This window comes from Ictidomys tridecemlineatus, chromosome 5, assembly GCF_052094955.1.
Source record: "Ictidomys tridecemlineatus isolate mIctTri1 chromosome 5, mIctTri1.hap1, whole genome shotgun sequence".
NCBI lineage: Eukaryota > Metazoa > Chordata > Mammalia > Rodentia > Sciuridae > Ictidomys > Ictidomys tridecemlineatus.
Window position 1 is genome coordinate 9827728 of NC_135481.1, and position 15435 is coordinate 9843162.

The window sequence follows — 15435 nt, forward strand, 5'->3', positions numbered from 1 at the left end:
TGTAGGGTTTCCGGTCTTGTAAACCTTAATAGGAGACTGGCGCGAGGTAGGGGGGAGGGGGTCCCTTCGAGTTCGCAGCGGACTACTAGGGGTGGCCCCAGAATTTTGGTTAGAAGTGGCAGGCCGAGAACAGAGAGATTCCGAATAGTGTGGAGATTGTGTGAGGCACTAGAGGCCTGGGCTCTTGGGTTCTCCTTGTTCGTGGCTGTCGCCGCTCACTGCTTCGTGCCTTCGTTTCTGTCTGGACAGTGAGACAAGTGGCAGGCACGAGCGTGGGCACCACATCCATGACTGATAGCTTGAGGACAGAGGTGAACGGGATGTGGGGGAGAGGGTGACTGAGAAATTGATACCTGACAGGGCACAGCTTCTCCTGAACTCCACTGACTTCCCCTTGATTCATTCTTGCCCTTTGTAAGTCTGCCGTTCTTATTACCTGTACTCTTTGTGTGACGTCGATTCTATTTATCAATAATTGACTTGTTGGGTGGTTCAGGTGTTTTGGTGTGTGGAAGGAATAGCCCTTGTTGATATTCAGTCTCCCACTTGGCGTAGCTTGGAGTCATCTTAATCCCCTTCTGTGGGTACAGGGGAGGAACTCGGAACTCAAGAATGTTTCTTCTTCCCTAGCCACAGGCTAAACTATTTAATTCTGCCATCTGTCACATATGGGTCTTAATTCCGACAATATAAATATCTCTGAGCAGTTTTGTATTTCAACTGGAAACCTCAGATGAATGTCATCTTTTTTTTTTTTAACTTATGAGAAAAGAAGTTTACTTTGATCCTTCTTTTCAAGTGAATGAATGGTATGTTAGTTGTACTTGGTACAAAATTCTTGTCAGTTTCTAGGTTTTTTGTTTTACTTTATTTTGAGAGTGGGTCTTGCTATTGCCAAGGCTGCCCTAAAACTTGTAATCCTCCTTCCTTGGCCTCCCAGTTAGCCAGCATGACAGGTGTGGGCCACTTTGAGGGGTTGTTATCTCTGTGTGATGTGAAGATTTGCAAAGAGCATGAGTTATTAATTGTCAAAAATTTTTTGGTGGAACTTCCTTGTGGGGTTAGGGCTGTAGACTAGAAGAAAAGTCTCTCAAACTTTTTTGGCCTTTGTTTCATGTATTTTATCTTGTCACTCCCTGCTGGTGTGCACACACAACAATATAAAGTTTATCTACCCTTTCTACAAATGATGCCCTCTGACATCCTCTATTTCATTAAAAAAAATAAATAAATCAGCAATTTCTAGTAAAGCCAAATACTGTATCTATTCTGATTTCCTGTGTAATATGCACAGCAGAAATGAGTACATTTTACATCATGTACAACCAGAGAAATGAAAAGTTGAGCTTCATTTGTGTGAAAAAATAAATTTTAATTTTTTTTTAAGAGAGAGTGAGAGAGGAGAGAGAGAATTTTTAATATTTATTTTTTAGTTGGCGGACACAACATCTTTGTTGGTATATGGTGCTGAGGATCGAACCCAGGCCGCACGCATGCCAGGCAAGCGCGCTACCGCTTGAGCCACATCCCCAGCCCCAAATAAATTTTAATTTTTAAAAAAGGAAAAGAAATGAGTACATTTGCCAACCATGAAAACATATATCTGAATATGAATTATTTATACTAACTTGGAACTGGAAATAACCCTACTATATCAACACTAGAGTGGATTATTTGCTTATTTACAGTATATGGCACAGGCAAAAAAAAATTAACTTTTGGTATGTACAAAGGAAGTCAAATACTTTAAAGAGAGTCTTTATGCTTACATTTATATGGAATTCAAAAATAGGCCAAACTCGGTTTTCATTATGTCAGAATAATGGCTACCTTTAATGGGATACAATAGAGCCTTCAGGGGTATTTGGGTGGTGGTTACATGGGTGAATTAATGTGTAAGAATTCATGGAGCTGTTCACTTAAAACATGTAGACATGCTATATATGTCATAACTTGACAGAAACATAGAAAACAAAAAGCATCAAAGATAGTTCCTTTGTAGCTCCTATGTTTCCTGTTTCAGCTATGGACTCTTTTGACATAGTTAGTCATCCCTTAATGGATGAAGTGCTCTTCCTTAGTGTCTTAATCTGTTGAACCCAGTTGGTGGCACTCTTATTTAATTTAGGTTTAGTGTTTTGTGTAGAAAAAGGAATTTAATTAGTGCATAATAATTATACAGAACAGTGGATTTATTGTGGCATGTTTATACATGCATACACATGCACATACTTTGCTCAGTTTCCTTCCTTAGTTCCTCTCCATTCTCTCCCCTTATCACCCCTCCCCACAAATTCCTTTCTCTAAACCTACTGGTCTCCCTTCTGTTAGGAATTTTCTTTATAGAAAAAAACATATCTGATGAGTTTTGAATAAAGCATTAATGTGTTTTACAGAGGAACTTCCCATAAAAGGAAGGGGCAGATTGTTACACATTTAGTATGTTTCTTTAATTTTTATTTTTTGTAGTTGTAGATGGACCTTTAGTTTATTTATTTTCCCTTTATTTATTGCCTTCAATGTGTTGCTGAGTCTACCCCAAAGGCAGATTTTTTTTTTTTTTAACATGGTGCTGGGGATTAGAACCCAGGGCCTTGAACCCATGCGAAGCAAGCACTCTACCAACTGAGCTATATCCCCAGCTCTATTGGTTTATTTTCATGTGATGCTTAGGATTGAACCAAGTGCCTCACACATGCTAGGCAAGCGCTCTACCACTGAGCTACAGCCCTAGCTCTAGCAATTACTTTTTAAAAAGTTTCAATTAATATAGAACTAAATAGAAGAACTGCACTTGTCAACTAACATCCACATTTTCAGAGTATTAAAAATTTGATTTATTGTTGGGCATGGTGGTGCACACTTGTAATCTCAGTGACTTGGGAGGCTGAGGCAGTAGGTTCATAAGTTCAGAGGCCAGCCTCAGCAACATAGTGAGGCCCTAAAGGACTGGGAGTGTAGCTCAGTGATAAAGTGCCCCTTGGTTCAATCCTCTGTTCCCAAAAAGAAGAAAAAGATTTTTTTTTTCTTTTTTAAATTTCATTATTAGTATAGTATAAACCTGGATGTAGAACATCAGGATATTAAAGATACATGTTGAATGGAGAAGTAAAAACTTTTTCCTATCTGGATAATTTCTGGTGTTTTTAAAAATATTGTATTATGTATATTGTATTATTCTACATCAATCTTCGATAAGCATTGGGATGGAGTATAATAGGGAAGAAAATAGGTACTTTTGTGACATTAAATAGGCAAAGGCTGATCAGGAAGAGGAAATAACCTCAAGTGTTTGTGCCTTTTTTTTTTTAAATCAATATCATTGTGGCAGTTACATAGCATTCAAAATTCACCTGATTTCTTAAATTCTTTTTTTTTTAATATTTATTTTTTAGTTTTTCCAGTGGACACAATATCTTTATTTTATTTTTATGTGGTGCTGAGGATGGAACCCAGCGCCCCGCGCATGCCAGGTGAGCGTGCTACTGCTTGAGCCACATCCCCAGCCCCTTAAATTCTTTTATGTGTTGATAATTGCTGCAACCCTGTGATTGGTATATGAGGCCCATTTATGCTATTCTCTCTGCATTTATGTACGTTTGAAATTTTCTATAATATGTTAAAAACATGGATGAGCCTAGTGGTTCATTTGCTTTTATTTTCTATTGTGTTAACATAGTTTTTTTAATATAACTTTATTTTATTTATATTTTATGTTGGCAAACACTCTACCACTGAGCCACAACTCCGGCCCCTGTTAATATAATTTTTTGATACTTGCTTAGTTAGATCACTAGACAATTATGAGTTTGATTAATCTTAGAGCTGGCTCTTTCATGCTCTGTGTTTCTGACAAGACATACTCTTTTTACTATAGGGGTGTTTTTTTTTTTGTTTTTTTTTTAATTGCTCCTTTATATTCCTTCCTCCACCCCTTTTTCCTTCTTTTGGATTCTACATTTTTTGTAAGTATATGTCTAAAATTAGCTTTTGAGTGGTTAAGACACATTTATTATGTATAATTCATTTAATATTTAATATATTAAATCAGAAATCCAAGTAGTAAATATTTATTTATTGAATAAATATTTCAATAGTAGTAAATATTTATTTATTGAATTCCTCTTCCATTCCAGGCTGTCTTGTTGGCTAAAGAAGACAGATATTCTTTGCCCTATTTTTGTGGAGTGACACACAATATCAACAAACAAGGAAATACAGATGGTGATTTCTTTTTCTTTTTTTTTTTTAAGAGAGAGTGAGAGTGGGGGGAGAGAATTTTAATATTTATTTTTTAGTTATCAGCGGACACAACATCTTTGTTTGTATGTGGTGCTGAGGATTGAACCGGGCCGCACGCATGCCAGGGGAGCGCGCTACTGCTTGAGCCACATCCCCAGCCCCAGATGGTGATTTCATTTCAAAGTAATTACAGAAGGTGAAGTTTGGAGAGTGATGATGAATAGCCATGTTAGACTGGGTAGCCAGGGAAGATTTCTTTGGGGTGGTAACATTTTAGCAGGTAAAAGAAAGACAAGGTTGAACCAGCCATTCATAGAGCTGGGAAAAGAGTGTTCTGGAAATACTACCTGATGCAAAGTTCTAGAGGAACAGCCTGATGTATTTGAGGAGTATTAAGAAGGCCTTTGTGTCTGGAGAATAGGGTAAAGGGAGTGTCTTGGTTTTTCTAGCCTTCTAGAAAAATCTTGAAATATGATAATGTAAAACATCTCTATTTTTCTCTCATCTTGTTTTGGCCATTTTTAGTATTTTGTATTTTTGTATGTATTTTTTTTTAATAGAGAGAGAATTTTTAATATTTATTTTTTAGTTCTCGGCGGACACAACATCTTTGTTTGTATGTGGTGCTGAGGATCGAACCCGGGCCGCACGCATGCCAGGCAAGAGCGCTACCGCTTGAGCCACATCCCCAGCCCCTTTTCGTATGTATTTTAGAATCAGCTTTTCAATTTCTCCAAAAAGGTAGTAATTCCCCACCCATAAATTTCCCATTTATGGGTTTTGGGTATTGATCTCAGGGTCTCCTGCATGCTAGACATGCACTCTATCACTGACTGAAACCTCCAACACCTTAACTTGGGTTTTGATTAATACTTATATTTGATCCATAGATCCACATGGGCTGGGAATATGGCTCAGTGGTTAAGCACCCTAGGATTTGGTCCCTGGTACCAAATAATAATAATAATAAAATAAAAGTTTAAAATACCATTTATAATAGCATTAAAAGCATAAAATACTAATAAATTAATAAAAAGTTAGCAGGAGCTCTATAATGAAAACTATGAAAGATTATCAGAGAAATTAAAAGATTTAAATGGGGAGAGGATTATCATTTAGAGGTTGAAGAACTTGAATGTTAATTCTCCCATATAGACTAAACCCAGTGGCACTCTGTCACTGAGCTACATTCCCATGCAGTACTAAGAAATTATGCCAAGAACTTCTATGTACCCTACTCAGTTTCCCCCCATTGTTAACATCTTGCCAGAACCATAGTACAATATCACTATTAGAACACTTACATTGATACTGTCAAGATGCAGAAGTTTTTCATTACCACAAGCATCCCTCAGTTCTTTTCCTTCCACCCTATGCCTCCCTTAACCTTTGGAACCACTAATCTGTTCTTCATTTCCATTACTTTGTCTTTTCAAGTCTATTATTTAAACGTAATCATACAAATGTAACCTTTGGAAGTTCGCTTTTTTACTTTCCCTCCCATGGTATGGCTATACCAGTTTATTAACTTGTTGAATGTCATCTGGGTTGTTTCTAGTTTGTAGCTATTATGAGTAAACCTGATACGAACATTTGTGCACAGTTTTGTTTTTTTTTTTTTTGCACAGGTTTTTGTGTGATCTTGTTTTTCTTTTCTTTTTTTAAAGTTGTTGATAGACCTTATTTTATTTATGTGTTTATATGTGGAGCTGAGAATTGAACCCAGTGCCTCACACATGCCAGGCAAGTGCCCTACTGCCGAGAAGAAGACAGATATTCTAGCCCCTTGTTTTTCTTTCTCTTAGATAATGCTTAAATTTCTTATAAACTGCCCAATTATTTTCCAGACTGGCTGAACCAAACTTAATATCTCCCCTACAATTTATAAGTGCTTCAGTTTTTCTACAACTTATTAGCATTTAATATTGTCACTATTTTTTATTTTAGCCATTTTGAAAAGAGTATAGTGAGTATCTTACTATGGTTTTAATTGCGTTTTCCTAATTAATGATGTTGAACATCCTTTCATGTGCTTATTGGCCATCTGTATATCCTTTCTGGTGAAATGTCTTGCTTGTTTCCCAATTAGATTGGTTTTGAAAGTCCTGTGTGTATTCTAGATACCAATACTTTGTTTTTGTCAGATATGTGGTTTGCAAACATTTTCTCTTAGCCTGTCTTATCTTTATAACAAATATTTAGCAGAACAAAAGTTTTTAATTTTCAATAAGTTCAGTTGGTTAGTTTTTTGTTTTGTGAATTGAGTTTTTGGTATCAAGTCTGAGGAACTCTTTGTTCCTTGTTGCGTTGGATTCTGAAGTTTTCTCTTACATTTTTTTTTCCTAATAGTTTCAGATGTTGGTGTTTTACATTCAAGTCTCTAATTCATTTTGAGTAAATTTTTGTATAAAACGTGAGACTTAGGGCTGAGATTCCTTTTTTTTTTTTTTTTTTTGCATTGATGGGTGTCCATTCATTCCTGTATTGTAAAAGCTCTGTTGCCCCATTGGATTATTTCTATATTTGTCAAAACTCAGTTGGGCACATTTGTGTGAATCTATTTCTGGGTTCTTTATTCCATTTCATTGATTTATATGTCTTTTCCTCCTCAAATACCATATAATCTTGGTAACCAAGTTTTAGAATTAGGTGCAATGATTGTTTACACTTTCTTGACTAAATTGATTTATTATTGTTCCTTTCCATATAAATTTTAGAATAATCTTTTTTATATCTACAACAAATTGTGCTAGGATTTTGGTAGGAATTGCATCAATCGTGTATAACAATTTTGGGAAAATGGATATGTGTTGAATCTTTTTTTTTTTAGTTGTTGATGGACCTTTATTTTATTTATTTATATGTGGTGCTGAGAATCGAACTCAGGCCTCACACTTGCCAGGCAAGTGCGCTATCACTGAGCCTGAGCCCCAGCCCCATCACTGTGTTGAATCTTTCATTCCATTAATGTGGTACATTTGTCAGTTTATTTAATAACACTTTGATTTTTTTTGTCATTGTTGTATAGTTTTCAGCATGCAAATCTCCTGTACATGTTTTGCTAGATTTACTCCTAAGTATTTCAATTTTTAAGCAATTGTAAATAATATGTTTTTACTTTCAGTGTCCATGTGTTCATTACTAATATATTGAAATAAAATTGACTTATTGCAAGGTCTTCCAGTGCTGTGGTAAATAAAAAGTGGTGAGAGTGAACCTTCTTAGAGGGAAAGCATCCAGTTTTTCACCACTAAGTAGAATTTAGCTATAGGATTTTTTAGATAATTTATCAAATTGAAGGAATTTTCCTCTATTCCCTTTTTCTGGGAGGTTTTTTTAAATTTTAATTCTTGGGTGATGAATTTTGTCATGACTTTCTGCTACAATCACAGGACTTTTCTTCTTTAAGCCTGTTAATATTGTAGATTATGTTTATTAGTTTTCTAATTTTGAGCTAACATTGCATTTTTGAAATAATGTCCACCTGATCTTGCTGTAGAATTCTTTTTATTTATTGTTGAATTCCATTGTCTGGTATTTTGATGAGGAATTTTGTGTCTGTTCATGAGGGGTATTATTTTGTAGGTTTTGAGTTTTTGTACTCTTTGGTTTTGGTATCAGAATAATTTTTCTGTTTTTACTTAAGTTTTTCTCATTCTGTTAAATGATTTAAACATTAAACCAACCTTGCATTTCAGGAGTAAATATCTAAATAATCATGGTATTTAATGATTCATAATTATTACTGGATTTGATTTGTTAATATTTTGTTGAGGATATCTTGTCTGTATTTGTGTGGGGTATGGGTTTTTATTTTTTCTTCTAATGCTTTTGTGGGGAAGTTTTCACATCAGGGTTATACTGGCCTTGAACAAACTGGGAAATATTTCATTCTCTATATTTTATGGAAGTTTTTTGGTTTTTATTTTTGAAATGGGGTCTCACTGTGTTGCCCAGGCTGGTCTTAAACTCGTGGGCTCAAGTGATTTTCCTGTCTCAGCCTCCCAAGTTGCTGGAACAATAGTACATGTCACTATACTGGCTCCTTTTCTGAAAGTTTGTGTAAGATTGGCAGTATTTCTTCCTTAAATGTTTGATAAAGTTAACCTGTAATGCCATCTAGGTTTACCATTTTCATCATGTGAAGATTTGAATTTATATAAATTTCTTTCTTTTAAATAGACTTTTTTGTTTGTTTTTAGAACATCCAGTTTTTTTAGAGCAGTTTTAGGTTTGGAGCAAAATTGAGCAGAAAGCACAGAGCTTATGTACATCCCCTGCCTCTCCCACCAAGCCTCCACTATATGCTCAGCCAATACATTTTGTTTTGTAAGAAACTGTCAGACTTTTTTAGGTGGTTGTGCTATTTTGCATTCTCATTAGTGGTGAATGAGGGTTCTCATTCCTTCACATCCTTGGCAGCATTTAAAGTGCCAATCTTTTGGATTTTGGTGACTCATTTTTAAAAATTGATTTCTGTAATGATATGATATCAAGTGTCTCTTCATGTGCTTGTTTGCCGTGTTGTATATCTTTAGTGAGGTGACAAGTTCTTTTGCCTTTTTTTGGGAGGTGGGGGTACCAGGGATTGAACCCACCGGTGCTTAACCACTGAGCCACATTCCCTGTCTTTTTTTATGTTTTATTTTATTTTTTAATTTTAATTTTTTTAGTTCTAGATAGACACAATACCTTTATTTTGTTTATTTATTTTTATATGGTGCTGAGGATTGAACCCAGTGCCTCACATGTGTGAGGCAAGTGCTCTACCGCTGAGCTACAACCCCAACCCCTTTTTTAATGTTTTATTTTGAGACAGGTCTCACTAAGTTGCTTAGGGCCTACTAAGTTGCTGAGGCTGGTCTTGAACTTGCAGTCCTCTTATCTCAGCCTCCCCAGTCACTAAGATTACAGTTGTGTTCTACCGTGGCCAACTTTTGCCCATTTTTAAATTGGGTTCTTGGTATATTTTAGATAATAGTTGTTTTTTAAAAAAATCTTTATTTTTTAGTTATAGTTGGACTCAAGATATTTATTTATTTGTTCGTTTGTTTGTTTTGATCTGGTGCTCAGGCTTGAACCCAGGGCCTTGCACATGCTAGGCGAGTGCTCTACTGCTGAGCTACAACCCCATCCCTAGATAACAGTTATTTATCAGATATTTCTTTCTCAAATGCTTTCTCTCAGCCTGTGGCTTGTCATATTCTCTTGGCCAATTCAGTTTCTAAAACAGATACAGAGCTATCCAAAGGTTCTAATTCTGTATCAATTTTGATAACATAATGTCTTTCAGAGACATTGCTTATCACCAAGCAACATCCCATTTTATCTAAGTTGTTAAATTACTGTACCTTTTAAAATTTCTTGCTGTACCTTTGTTCATTCCTGATATTGGTCATATTACCTTTTTTCTTGATTAAAAACTTTTGTTAAAAACTTTCAAAGAGTTAATATTGTTTCTTATTTCACTGAATCTTTCCTTTCTATTAATTTTGGGTTGATATGTAATTTTTTCCCCCTAAACTTCTTAAGATGGAAGCTTAGATCATTGACTTTAAATTTATTTTCTTTATTTAAAACTTTTTAACTGATATGTAAAAGCATAAAAATTATACATATCACCAGGCACGGTGTTGTCTGTCTATAATCCTAGTTTCTAGGGAGGCTGAGGCAGAAGGTTCATAAGTTTAAGGCTAGCCTGGGCAACTTAGTGAGACCCTGTCTCAAAATCAAATTTAAAAGGGGATGGAGTATAACTTGGTGGTAGAACATTTGCCTGGCATGCATGAATTCCCAGGACCACAAAAAAATATAATTTTACATAGTTATATGGAGTACCATGTAATGTTTGGATAAACATATCTATCTTCTTAAACATTTGTAATTTCTTTATGGTGAAAATATTCAAAATCTTTCCTTTTTGGGGGAAGGGGTAATAGGGCTTGAACCCTGGAGCTTTATCACCAAGCAACATCCGCAGTCCTTTTTATTTTTAATTTTGAGACAGGTTTTGCTAAATTGCTGAGACTGGCCTCCAGTTGGTGATCAGACTTCTGCTTCAACCTCTCCTGAGTCTCTGGGATTACAGGTGTGTGCCATTGCACCTGGCTCAGAATCTTTCTTTTCTAAAAGAAACATTTTAAACTATAAATTCTCCTTTTAAGCACATTTCACAAATGTTGGTATGTTGTGTTTTTGTTATCATTGAGTTCAAACTATTTTCTAACTTTTAATTTCTTTCTTGACTTATAGTTTATTTAGGAACATCTTACCTAATTTCTAAATATTTGGGCATATTCTAAATATTTTGTTATTATGAGTTTCAAATTTAATTCTGTTGTGGACAGAATACACTCTGTGGTTTCAATCCTTTGAAATTTATTGGTACTTGTTGAAGGCCCACCATATGTTGATGAATGTGTGGACTATAAGACAGTATATATTCTGCCAGGGCAGTGGTCCACATCTATATTCCCAGTGACACAGGAGGCTGAGGCAGGAGGATCCTAAGTTCAAAGCCAGCATCAGCAACTTAGTGAAACCCTGTCTTAAAAAGGGCCGGGGATGTGACTCAGTGGTTAAGCACTCCTGGGTTCAAATCCCTGGTACCAAAAAAAAAAAAAAAGTATATTTTGTAGTTGTTAGATGTAGTGTTCTATGGTGCCTTCAGTTGGGTTTTTCTGGAGTTCAGAATTTATAACTAGAATTATTTCCAGACAACATATTCTCTTTGAAATTATTTTGATGAAAGATTTGTTAAAATATAATTAAATGATATATAAGTCTATAAAACATATAAACAATAAAGTAATTTGTATGATTTGATGTCTGGTCACTATCTAATGTATGCACTTTAAAGCAATTATATCTTTGTATACATTAATACTGCTTATTAATATGCATATTCCTGGAAAAATTTTGAAAATTCTTTTATGTTTTATTACCTCAGTTAAGGATGTGACAGAATATGTCTTAATAATTGTTGAATTTAATTGAAAATGTCTATTCTTCAGGTGTACTGAATGGTTTCTTCTCTTTTCAGTGGTATCACATCTAAAACATGGCTACGGATTGGCTGGGCAGTATTGTGTCCATCAATTGTGGAGATAGCTTGGGTGTCTATCAGGGAAGAGTATCAGCAGTGGATCAGGTCAGCCAGACCATTTCTCTCACTCGGCCTTTCCACAATGGAGTGAAGTGTCTTGTGCCAGAAGTCACCTTCAGGTGAGGATCTTGACTTCTTCCAAATCCAGCCTGGTGATGCATGGTGCTTGATTGCCAGTGTTCTTTTGGATGGGACTGCTTTTGAGTAGAGTCTTGTCAGGTGTGAGATTTTGCAGTCTTGGGTCTTACAGTCTAGCTGCTGTTCTCAGCAGAGCCTTTGTGTTGTAATTAGCTTTCAGATAATGATTCAGGGTTTATGAATCTTGTTTCTTATCTCTGTCAAGCACACAATCTTTATATTATTTAAATTCAGCATAACCTTTTTTTTCTTTTATGGTTTCAGGTTTCCTTTCTCAATTTTGTATTATTTATGCTTTCTCATGTTGAGGGTTCTGATTAATTTTTCTCCTACATAAATGTTTCTTTTTGTAAATTTGTATTAAAATTTATCCCCAGTAGCTAAATTCCTTAGTTTCAGAAAAGTCCTTTTCTGTTATTTGCCAACAAGTCTCAAGTTCATTGTGTCTTCATGTACATCTTTTCACCAGTTGGTAACACCTCCCATTCTTGTACCAAAAAATAAATAAATAAAAATAAAAAGTTGAAGGCCATCAGGCAAGAGTTCCTTCCTTGATTTTCTGAATAGTTCCTTAATTCTCTCTCTACACATACTCACATATAACCTTTTTCTGTGGCTATATCCATTCTTAATGCTTACCTCCACACTAAAAATGCAGACTTGTAAGGGGTAGCTATTTGTTGTTGATTTCATTTTCATTCATGTTATCACTATTATAATTTTAAAACTTGATACGGGGTAAAAATGGGAGTTCATAACCCACTTGAATCAAAATGTGAAATATGATATATCAAGAACTATGTAATGTTTTGAACAACCAACAATAAAAAAAATAAAAATAAAAAAATAAAAAATAATAATTTTAAAACTTGGACTCTTTTATGTATTTCAGGGCAGGTGATATAACAGAATTAAAAATTCTGGAGATACCAGGTTCTGGAGATAACCAGCATTTTGGAGACCTTCATCAGACAGAATTAGGTCCCTCTGGTGTTGGCTGCCAAATGGGTATCAATCACAATGGCATGGGCAAATTGGTCAAGAAGCCAGTCTCTTCCAGTAGTGCCCCTCAGAACATCCCTAAGAGGACAGATGTGAAGAGCCAAGATGTGACCATTTCTCCCCAGCAGCAGCAGTGCTCAAAGAGCTATGTGGATAGGCACATGGAATCCCTGAGTCAGTCCAAAAGTTTCCGTCGGCGGCACAACTCCTGTAAGTAGGGCCATGTTGCTATTTCTTTTTAACTTAATATTTCAAGACTGTAAGCTCTTATCTACTGCTGCTTTTTAAATAAGTCCTTTATTACTCTAATAAAAAAAAGGATGCGAATAGGGCTGGGGTTGTGGCTTAGTGGTAGAGCGCTCACCTCAAATGTGCGAGGCCCTGGGTTCAATCCTTAGCACCACATAAAAATAAATAAATAAAATAAAGGTATTGTATCCAACTACAACTAAAAAATAAATATTTTTTAAAAAGGATGTGATAGAGCTTCATAAATATATAACATGGGTCTCTCATTTTGGGTTTAATTCCTCAAGATGTCAAGGGCAAGGAAGTGAGCTGTTACAGATGCATTCAAGCTTCCTACCCATTCCCATCCTTCCTTCAGGGAAAGTCAGGGATCTACTCAGAGTTCATTTAGACTGTGATGTTGTTTTAAATATGACACCTGATGATGGTAAGTGACATCTGAATTGAACCTGCACTTGGGCTGTTCTAGGGGATTCAAGAGTGCTTTTTCTTCTTGTTTCTTGGCTCCAATCCTCAATTAAAGGAGAGGTGGGAACTGGAGTAGACCTCTCTGATCTTTCATTTTCTGACTTAGGTTTGTTGTATTTACTCTCCTTCCTAGAACATCAAGGAGAACATGCCCTTGTGCATATTGCTTCCCAATTTTGTTTGGTAATAATGGATTATTGAATGCCATTTGTTGATTTTAGAATGAGAGTTAATTCACTAGAAGCTGCTATGCTTTTTAATATATTCACTAGAGTAATGTGGTAACAGTGAATCATAACAGATTCACTTGTATCTGCTAGGTCCTTAAATGGATATTAATGTTCTTTTAAAAGATTATTTCTTGGGGCTGAGGTTGTGGCTCAGTGGTGGATCGCTCACCTAACCTGTAAGGCCTTGATTTTGATCCTCAGCACCACATAAAAATAAATAAATAAAAATAAAGGTATTATGTCTAACTACACTAAAAAAAAAATTTAAAAAAAATTTAAAAAAAAATTTAAAAAGATTATTTCTAGATTACAAAATATTCTAAATATTACTTATTAGTTTTATACTCAAATAGTGGCAAGATATACTAGGAATTTTAAATGAGTATTACCTAATTCATATAAAGTTACTAGCTAGAGTCATACCTTGGCAATACCTTCTAAAAGATAGTTTAAAGTGAGCTAGGTCTCTCTGGAACCCACATGTAAGAAGTTGTTCTAGATGCTTCTTATTGCCTTTATTGCTCCTGAACTGGTCCCCAGGTTTTAGTGTGCTATGTAAATACTAGTCATTTCCTTTTTTTCCCCCCTCAAGCTCATTTCATATCATATCACCTCCCCAACCCCCCACCCTACCACCACCCGTGCATGTTCTTCCTCCCCAGCCAGTGCTGGGGACTAAACCTAGGGGCACTCTACCACTGAGCTACATTTTCAGTCCTTTTTTTTTAATTTTGAGAAGTCTCACTCTGTCACCTAAGCTGGCCTCAGACTTGCAATCCTCCTGTCAAAGTGACTTCTTTAAGTGCCTGGGAAACAACTATCTGAATTGATGATTGAAGTTCAATTGTTACTTCTTCTGTATCTTTTTTTTTTTTTTTTCTAAAGATAGAGTGAGAGAGGGAGAGAGAGAGGAGAGAGAGAATTTTAATATTTATTTTTCAGTTATCGGCGGACACAACATCTCCGTTTGCATGTGGTGCTGAGGATCGAACCCGGGCCTCATGCACGCCGGGCGAGCGCGCTACCGCTTGAGCCACATCCCCAGCCCCTACTTCTTCTGTATCTTTAGTGAAACTACAGAATGCTTGGATAGGAAATGACCCATTCCACATAGATTTTAGCCTCTTCTGAAAAAAACCTCTTTTTAAAAAAAATTTTTTTAACCAAAAATATTGATTAGTTAATAGTTCAAATATTCTAACAGTTTAGGGCTGGGGTTGTGGCTTAGTGGTAGAGCACTTGCCTAGCATGTGTGAGGCACCGGGTTCAATCCTCAGCACCACATATAAATAAATGAATAAAATAAAGGTCCATCAGCATCTAAAAAAAAATATTAAAGAAAAACAGTTTATAATGTCCCTGTGCATTTATTTTTCTTGCATACTTATTTAATATCTTAGAGTAAGTATGGTATATTTGTTATAATTAATGAATCAATATTGATACATTATTATTAAGTAAAGTTCGTATTTTATTAGATTTCCTTAGTTTGTATCTGATGTCCTTATTCCTGAATCCCATCTAACATACCACTTCACATTTAGTAGTCACAACTTCTCTGGGCTGTGATAGTTTCTAAGACTTAACTTTATTTATTTGGTGTTGGGGGTTGAACACAGAGGTGCTCAACCTCTGAATCACATCCCTAGCCCTTTTTAAAATTTTATTTAGAGACAGGGTCTTGCTGAGTTGCTTAGGGCCTCAGTAAGTTGCTGAGGCTGGCTTTGAACTTGTGATCCTCCTGTCTCAGCCTCCTGAGCCGCTGGAATTACAGGTGTGCACCACCACACCTGGGACAGACTTTATTTTTGATGACCCACACAGTTTTGATGAATACTAGTCAGGTGTTTTGTAGATGTCCGTCAATTAGTGTTTGTCTTATGTTTTCTCATGATTAAAGTGGGTTGTTATCAGTATGCTATGGACTCAGGTATATATTTATACTTTGGTTTATAATTCAGTTTATTTTGATGTTCAAATTATTTCACCTTTAACCGTTGG

The 15435-nt window shown here is 35.6% G+C and overlaps 1 protein-coding gene across 16 annotated transcripts in view; it reads left to right on the top strand.

Annotated features, from left to right (window-relative positions):
* Edc3 (enhancer of mRNA decapping 3) overlaps positions 1-15435 on the top strand; it is a 51864-nt gene that overhangs the window by 206 nt on the left and 36223 nt on the right. For 2 of the 16 annotated variants that reach the window (XM_013358221.4, XM_021728357.3), the window contains exons 2-5: positions 4137-4224; positions 10250-10330; positions 11285-11466; positions 12378-12697. In XM_013358221.4, the coding sequence (XP_013213675.2) occupies positions 11303-11466; positions 12378-12697 (484 nt within the window). In that variant the 5' untranslated portion in view covers positions 4137-4224; positions 10250-10330; positions 11285-11302. Of the gene's footprint in view, positions 1-274; positions 415-3395; positions 3474-4136; positions 4225-4831; positions 4944-10249; positions 10331-11284; positions 11467-12377; positions 12698-15435 lie in introns of those variants that run through there. The other 14 variants (XM_040273907.2, XM_040273910.2, XM_005316798.5 and 11 more) reach the window with 10 other exon arrangements.